Genomic DNA, 8,916 nt, shown 5'->3' on the forward strand with positions numbered 1-8,916 from the left:
AAGTGAGGGCATAAGCTAGTCAAGTTTTTCCTTATTTGGGGGTTTCGGCACGTTCCCCTCAAAAAAGTGTCAAACCACTTTGTACATGGGTTACCCTCTTCCTTCTTCTATATGAAAAGGCAGTGCGCCTGCTGGTTCCTCAAAAAAAAGAAAAAACATGTCTAGTCTTATGCAAATGCATAAAGAAAACAGAACAGAACAGAGAGGATTCGAAATTTGTTGTTCGGATGCCAGTTAGAAAGTGCATGACTGTTGTCCATTTCTGTAATAATACCAAAAAGGTTTTGACATAAACATCAGGTCCACAGAAAGTACCTCTGGATACAAAACAATCTATGGCCTGACCTCCAAACTAAGCATACATACTGGGCTATTAGCATTTGAACTGCGCTGCCAAAAGGCACATGTATGCATAATCCGTGGAACACAACAGATCAGATGACACAGGAATTATCACATACCGTTTTTGGCAATAATACTGTATGATTGCTCCCACCACCGCACAAAACATTGGTACATTGTACGGAGAACAAACAAGAAACCGTAGGACTGCACACATATCTCAGTTCACCATAATATCTAGGAAAGTCTACTTTTGGTTGTCAACTATTGCATCGGTTTGATTTCACACCCAACTCCTAAATCGTATAGTTCGTACCCTAAACTATCAAAACTAGAGTTTCCTTGGCACCCATTGTCATCTAAGAATTTTTTTGTTCTACTAACTTCTAGTCTATAGATAGCAACTGCCAAGGGGCTAGGAGCACCTTCTAAAGACATTTGCATTGTTTGTTTGCAATTCCTCTATGACCTATCAAGATGGCATTTTGCACTACGAAGTTTTACCAATTGTCAAATAATATACACCCAGGTATGAGGTATCGGACCTAGCTATCTAAGAAGGGCTGAACTTAAAAAAGAGAAGTACCTGAACATACTTCACCGCTGGGTGCTCGGCCAGCTGCTGCACCCGACGCGCGTACGCAAGCAGGACGTCGCGGACCCCCTCCGCGTCCAGATCCCAGAGCCGGACTTCATGGTGCGGCGTCTCGATGACCACGTCATGGAACCCGAACCCCCTCACGGCGCATTCCCCCGCGCCGACGGGCTCCTCGTCCTCCGGTGCGGGCGGCGCCGCCTCGCGCCGCAGCGCTGGGAAGAGGTTCTCGATCACGCGGATCCGCCACGGCGGCGACGCGTCGGGAGGCGGCACGCGGAATATCTCCGGCGCGCACTCGGACTCGCGGCCGAGGCAGAAGGGGCAGGACGGCTTGGGGGCGCCATCGTCGGGGCCGGGGCTAGGGTTTGCCGGGCCGTGGGACTTGAGGTCGGTGGGGCGACGGGAGCGCGCCGGCGAGAAAATCACCCACCGCGCGAACACGGCGTCGCGGCGCGCCTCGGAGGTTCTAGAAGCTTCCGCCATTGACTTTCCGTGCTCGCAGGAGTGGACGACGCTTGGGGCGAGTTCTTTTGGCCGATGAGCATCGACGTTCGTTTTCGGTGGATTTTGTCCAATTTGGGCAGAGCAACGGGGGCGTTCCATCATATCGGTGAATGGGTTGACCATGCATCCAACACAATCTAGTCTGGCATAGCCGGTTGAAGGCCTAGGCATTCATTTTTTGAACCAAAATCAAACATAGCAAATAGTTTTACAATTAAATAGATTCACGTGTGAATAAAAACATTCAAATACTTTTATAACTTAACCAAAATTATCTTGAATACATGAAAAAGGAAATGAAGCGATACATCTGCTAGTTGTCAATGTGAGTCCACATGTGCTCAACTGAGTTATCTGGAAGCTGCATCTCAAGCTCGATATTTTCATCCTGAAAATCAGATCATCGGTCGTAGATGTTGTTATCACACTCATCCTCCACGATTATGTTATGCATGATCACACAAGCAAACCCTTGGTCGCCCAAGGATTGAGCGGTACAACCACTAGCACGCGCGATACAACAGGAGCAGAAAAACAAATAAGACCAAAACTGTCATAACTTCCGCAAACAAACTCAGAAATCAATGAACTCAAGCTTGTTGGATATATTAAGAACCAGCAATAGAGAAAATACCAATAATAGAGGGGTGAGAACCCTTGAGCAAATAAGGACCGGCAAAATATCCAACACCAAAAACGAATAGAGGATGCATATGAAATCTTTTTTGATGAACTTGAGCTAGTCATCAAGATAACCGCAAGCTCTAAAACTCACATAGAGAAAAGCCAACAAGAACTAAGAAAGATGATGCCAAGGATGCAAAAATTTAACTCTCTACGAACGATATGACCAGGCTACTCACTCGAGAGCCCTCCCTTGATAGTATGGCTATCGATTCTATAACCCGGTCTCCCAAATGACACCATGAGCCGGTAAGATAAAAAATCTATCAAGGTTATGTTTGCATTGCACATAGTCCACTTGAGCCAAATGATTGACGATCTTGACCTTCTCAAGTTGGACCACCTTTCTTATTTGCGATGACTCGATGAAGACTACTGAACTGCTCCTCCATACTCTATTATGGGTGAGCCTCTCTTCGGCATACCTTTACATGTCCATTATCATCAGAATGGACGGCAAGCTTCAAGCGTGTGATCTCTTCGTGATGCTCCAATTGAACTTGCATGATGCAATATTGATGACTATTACCACTTGATGTCATCCTACATGGGTTATATGAGATCTTCCTTTTGATATAAGCCCATGGAAACATACCTAAGTACCTAACCCCACAAAGAAATCTCACATATATCATGGGTTAGTACACAAAGCGCAATGGACAATGCTTACCATATCATGAGATCGCTTGTTCCCACTCGGTACATCTTCTACGCTTTGTGTGATGATCAACTTCAATCCACTCTTAGCTTTTAGTCTTGATCAACCTTGTATCTTATCTTTTCTCTTCATTAAGATGATGTCTTGAAGATAGACATGAATGTTCACACAATCTTCTTCTTCAAGACATGCTTGCAATAGGCTCAAACTCTCACATGATCGATCATTGGATAACTCCTTGAATAACACCTTGATCAACACATAATCTTCTATATTCGACCTTGAAGCCAACATATGATCTTCAAGCATTGCCAATGGATAAACCCTTCGAGTAACATTCAAAGCAACCATTAGTCCATAGGAATTGCCATCAATTATCAAAACCAAACATGGGGGCACCATGCTCCTGCACACTCCTGTGCTAGCAGGGCGGTTGAACTGGCGCTTGTACCGGCCCAACCACTACTCAGGGGTGTTTTCCCTCGGTGTTGGGCGCAGTACTCGAGCGCCTGTGCAACGGTTGTTCCGACTATTCCCTAATAACTGATACAACCGGTGGTCAGGGCGATTGTACCGTTATGGCCATTGAAACTAGCGTTTGCTTTTTCCCGCGTAACAGTTAGAATTGAGGTGGAACTATTTAAGGAGGTGGTTCTTCCACCTCCCACCTATCTCTAGCCTCCCTCTCTCGTCCATTAATGCCCTAACCTTCATTTTGCCCGATCTCCTACTCTAGCCAACCAAACTTGTTGATTTGCAAGGGATTACTGGAGAAGACCTAGATCTACACTTCCACAAAAGAAAATTTGATTCCCCTGTACATTTTGTGTGGATCTTACTACTCTTGCGTGTTTGGACACCCTAGACGGAAGAGGTCACTTCGGAGCCACATTCCATTGTGGTGAATCTTCGTGGCGGTGTTGGGAGCCTCCAATTAAGTTGTGGTGAGAGCCCCAACCTTGTTTGTAAATGTCCCGGTTGTCGCATTGAAGTCGTCGCTAGTGGATTCGCAGCACCTTGCATTGTGAGAAGGCGTGAGAAGAATAGGGAGAGTCCTTGGGACGCTTGGGGAGCATTGTGACTCCGCACCCCTCCAACAGAGACGTACCTCCCCCAAAGGATAAAACCTCGGAAATACATCTCAGTCTTCATCGTCTCCACTTGCGGTTACATCTTACCTTTGCTTGTACTTGTTATGTGTTAGTTTGACAGATAGCTTGTTCATCTAGTTGCATATGTAGACAACATATTTTATTGTTGAGCCTACAATTTGGGAATAAAGTTAAAAATGGTTATTCGCCTATTCAACCCCCTTCTAATCGACCATACTGATCCTTTCACCAAGCGTCTTGTTAAACCCATGTGTGCTTCTGCCTTCTCTCTTCCTAATCTAGACTGATACCCCGCTAGGTTGTTCTTTCTCTATTTTCTTCACGCGGTTTTTCGTGTTGGTTCCATGGAGTGTCGCGGTGCTTCTAGATCGTTACGTGTAGTGCGTGGATACCTTGGAGGCGTTGTCTACTTTGACACTAGATCCGCAGATCATTCTGGAAAAAAATCTACGACTGGGAGGTATAACCAACCTGCGGGAATCGGCAAGCTTCACTGACATATTCTTCCTCTTCCACAATATTGATTGTTTGTGAGATCATAGTTACTTGTACGTCCATAGTAATCTTGGAATTTTCACGCGCGGCATAAAAAATATTGTGTAGCATGTTCCCCTAACATGGGGCACCCCAGGTACTCCTCTGACCCATGTTGGCCTTCCTGACTTGAAACTTCACGAACATATTTTATTTATTTATTTGTCCTCGCAAAATATTATTTCTACAAATTTTAAAAGTATGCAAAAAACAACAATTGGCACTTGACACCGGATTAATATATAGCAAAAGTTATAGATACGTTTGAGATGTTGTCAATTGCTTATAATATTAGCCCTGGCTTATAAAATTATAGCAAACATATTCCTGGAACTCCACCTTTGTTATCTCCGATGAAAATGTACAAAACTGAAAACCGAAACCTATTACTCTTCTCCGCAATGGATTCGGAGAAGTGCCTATGAGGCTATGCTACCTCTTGAGCACTGCGTTGGTTTTCCCTTGAAGAGGAAAGGGTGATGCAGTAAAGTAGCGTAAGTATTTCCCTCAGTTTTTGAGAACCAAGGTATCAATCCAGTAGGAGATCACGCACAAGTCCCACGCACCTACACAAACAAATAAGAACCTCGCAACCAACGCGATAAAGGGGTTGTCAATCCCTTCACGGTCACTTACGAGAGTGAGATCCGATAGATATGATAAGATAATATTTTTAGTATTTTTATAATAAAGATGCAAAGTAAAATAAACGGCAATAAAAATAGCTAAGTGTTGGAAGATTAATATGATGGAAAATAGACCCGGGGGCCATAGGTTTCACTAGTGGCTTCTCTCAAGAGCATAAGTATTACGGTGGGTAAACGAATTACTGTCGAGCAATTGATAGAATTGAGCATAGTTATGAGAATATCTAGGTATGATCATGTATATAGGCATCACGTCCGCGACAAGTAGATCGAAACGATTCTGCATCTACTACTATTACTCCACACATCGACCGCTATCCAACATGCATCTAGAGTATTAAGTTCATAAGAACAGAGTAATGCTTTAAGTAAGATGACATGATGTAGAGGGATAAACTCATGCAATATGATATAAACCCCATCTTTTTATCCTCGATGGCAACAATACAATACATGCCTTGCTGCCCCTGCTGTCACTGGGAAAGGACACCGCAAGATTGAACCCAAAGCTAAGCACTTCTCCCATTGCAAGAAAGATCAATCTAGTAGACCAAACCAAACTGATAATTCGAAGAGACTTGAAAAGATAACCAATCATACATAAAAGAATTAAGAGGAGATTCAAATATTGTTCATAGATAATCTTGATTATAAACCCACAATTCATCGGATCTCGACAAACACACCGCAAAAGAAGATTACATCGAATAGATCTCCAAGAAGATCAAGGAGAACATTGTATTGAGATCCAAAGAGAGAGAAGAAGCCATCTAGCTAATAACTATGGACCCGAAGGTCTGAGGTAAACTACTCACACATCATCGGAGAGGCTATGGTGTTGATGTAGAAGCCCTCCGTGATCAATGCCCCCTCCGGCGGAGCGCCGGAAAAGGCCCCAAGATGGGATCTCACGGGTACAGAAGGTTGCGGCGGTGGAAATAGGGTTTTTGCTCCGTATCTGATGTTTTCAGGGTATATGGGTATATATAGGAGGAAGAAGTACGTCGGTGGAGCAACGTGGGCCCCACGAGGGTGGAGGGCGCGCTTGGGGGGGGGGGGGTAGGTGCGCCCCCTGCCTCGTGCTCTCCTCGTTGATTGCTTTATGTAGACTCCAAGTCCTCTAGATCACGTTTGTTCCAAAAATCACGTTCCCGAAGGTTTCATTCCGTTTGGACTCCGTTTGATATCCTTCTCCTTCGAAACACTGAAATAGGCAAAAAAAACAGCAATTCGGGCTGGGCCTCCGGTTAATAGGTTAGTCCCAAAAATAATATAAAAGTGTATAGTAAAGCCCATTAAAAATCCAAAACAGAATATAATATAGCATGGAACAATAAAAAATTATAGATACGTTGGAGACGTATCAAGCATCCCCAAGCTTAATTCCTGCTCGTCCTCGAGTAGGTAAATGATAAACACAGAATTTTTGATGTGGAATGCTACTTAGCATAATTTTCAATGTAATTCTCTTACTTGTGGTATGAATATTCAGATCCGAAAGATTCAAGACAAAAGTTTAATATTGACATAAAAATAATTATACTTCAAGCATACTAACTAAGAAATTATGTCTTCTCAAAATAACATGGCCAAAGAAAGTTATCCCTACAAAATCATATAGTCTGGCTATGCTCTATCTTCATCACACAAACTATTTAGCCATGCACAACCCCGATGACAAGCCAAGCAATTGTTTCATACTTTTGATGTTCTCAAAAAATTTCAACCTTCACGCAATACATGAGCGTGAGACATGGACATAGCACTATATGTGGAATAGAATGGTGGTTGTGGAGAAGACAAAAAAAGGAGAAGATAGTCTCACATCAACTAGGCGTATCAACGGGCTATGGAGATGCCCATCAATAGATATCAATGTGAGTGAGTAGGGAATGCCATGCAACGGATGCACTAGAGCTATAAGTATATGAAAGCTCAACAAGAGAAACTAGTGGGTGTGCATCCAACTCGCTTGCTCACAAAGACCTAGGGCATTTTGAGGAAGCCCATCATTGGAATATACAAGCCAAGTTCTATAATGAAAAAATCCCACTAGTATATGAAAGTGATATCATAGGAGACTCTCTATCATGAAGATCATGGTGCTACTTTGAAGCACAAGTGTGGTAAAAGGATAGTAGCATTGTCCCTTCTCTCTTTTCTCTCTTTTTTTTTCTTTGGGCCTTTTCTCTTTTTTTATGGCCTCTTTTTTCTTTTTCTTTTTTTCTCTTTTTTTCGTCCGGAGTATCATCCCGACTTGTGGGGGAATCATAGTCTCCATCATCCTTTCCTCACTTGCGACAATGCTCTAATAATGATGTGTTGGGGATCGTTGCAGAATTTTAAAATTTTCTACGCATCACCAAGATCCATCTATGGAGTTTACTAGCAACGAGAGGGAAGGAGTGCATCTACATACCCTTGTAGATCGCGAGCGGAAGCGTTCAAGTGAACGGGGTTGATGGAGTCTTACTCGTCGTGATGCAAATCACCGATGACCGAGCGTCGAACGGACGGCACCTCCGCGTTCAACACACGTACGGCGCAGCGACGTCTCCTCCTTCTTGATCCAGCAAGGGGGAAGGAGAGGTTGATGGAGATCCAGCAGCACGACGGTGTGGTGGTGGAAGTAGCGGGGATCCCGGCAGGGCTTCGCCAAGCGCAAGCGGGAGGGAGAGGTGTCACGGGAGGGAGAGGGAGGCGCCAGGGGCTAGGGTACTGCTGCCCTCCCTCCCCCCACTATTTATAGGGGTCCTGGGGGGGCGGCCCCCTGGAGATCCCATCTGAGGGGGGGGCGGCGGCCAAGGGGGTGGCTTGCCCCCCAAGCCAAGTGGGGCGCCCCCCCCCACCCCCAGGGTTTCCAACCCTAGGCGCAGGGGAGGCCCAAGGGGGGCGCACCAGCCCACCAGTGGCTGGTTCCCCTCCCCACTTCAGCCCATGGGGCCCTCCGGGACAGGTGGCCCCACCCGGTGGACCCCCGGGACCCTTCCGGTGGTCCCGGTACAATACCGATAACCCCCGAAACTTTCCCGGTGGCCGAAACTGGACTTCCTATATATAATTCTTCACCTCCGGACCATTCCGGAACTCCTCGTGACGTCCGGGATCTCATCCGGGACTCCGAACAACTTTAGGGTTTCCGCATACTAATATCTCTACAACCCTAGCGTCACCGAACCTTAAGTGTGTAGACCCTACGGGTTCGGGAGACATGCAGACATGACCGAGACGACTCTCCGGTCAATAACCAACAGCGGGATCTGGATACCCATGTTGGCTCCCACATGTTCCACGATGATCTCATCGGATGAACCACGATGTCGAGGATTCAATCAATCCCGTATACAATTCCCTTTGTCAATCGGTACGTTACTTTCCCGAGATTCGATCGTCGGTATCCCAATACCTCGTTCAATCTCGTTACCGGCAAGTCACTTTACTCATACCGTAATGCATGATCCCGTGACCAAACACTTGGCCACTTTGAGCTCATTATGATGATGCATTACCGAGTGGGCCCAGAGATACCTCTCCGTCATACGGAGTGACAAATCCCAGTCTCGATTCGTGCCAACCCAACAGACACTTTCAGAGATACCCGTAGTGCACCTTTATAGCCACCCAGTTACGTTGTGACGTTTGGCACACCCAAAGCACTCCTACGGTATCCGGGAGTTGCGCAATCTCATGGTCTAAGGAAATGATACTTGACAATTGGAAAAGCTCTAGCAAACGAACTACACGATCTTTGTGCTATGCTTAGGATTGGGTCTTGTCCATCACGTCATTCTCCTAATGATGTGATCCCGTTATCAATGACATCCAATGTCCATAGTC

The 8,916-nt window shown here is 45.4% G+C and overlaps 1 protein-coding gene across 1 annotated transcript in view; it reads right to left on the bottom strand.

Annotated features, from left to right (window-relative positions):
• LOC109755591 (ADP-glucose phosphorylase) overlaps positions 1–1,517 on the bottom strand; it is a 6,171-nt gene extending 4,654 nt beyond the window's left edge. Inside the window, exon 1 of the mRNA XM_020314492.4 lies at positions 929–1,517. Coding sequence (XP_020170081.1) covers positions 929–1,423 — 495 coding nt within the window. The 5' untranslated portion in view covers positions 1,424–1,517. The remainder of the gene's footprint in view (positions 1–928) is intronic.
• Between the last annotated feature and the right edge of the window lie 7,399 nt (positions 1,518–8,916).

The sequence above is a fragment of the Aegilops tauschii genome, chromosome 6 (assembly GCF_002575655.3).
Source record: "Aegilops tauschii subsp. strangulata cultivar AL8/78 chromosome 6, Aet v6.0, whole genome shotgun sequence".
NCBI classification, from domain to species: Eukaryota; Viridiplantae; Streptophyta; class Magnoliopsida; order Poales; family Poaceae; genus Aegilops; species Aegilops tauschii.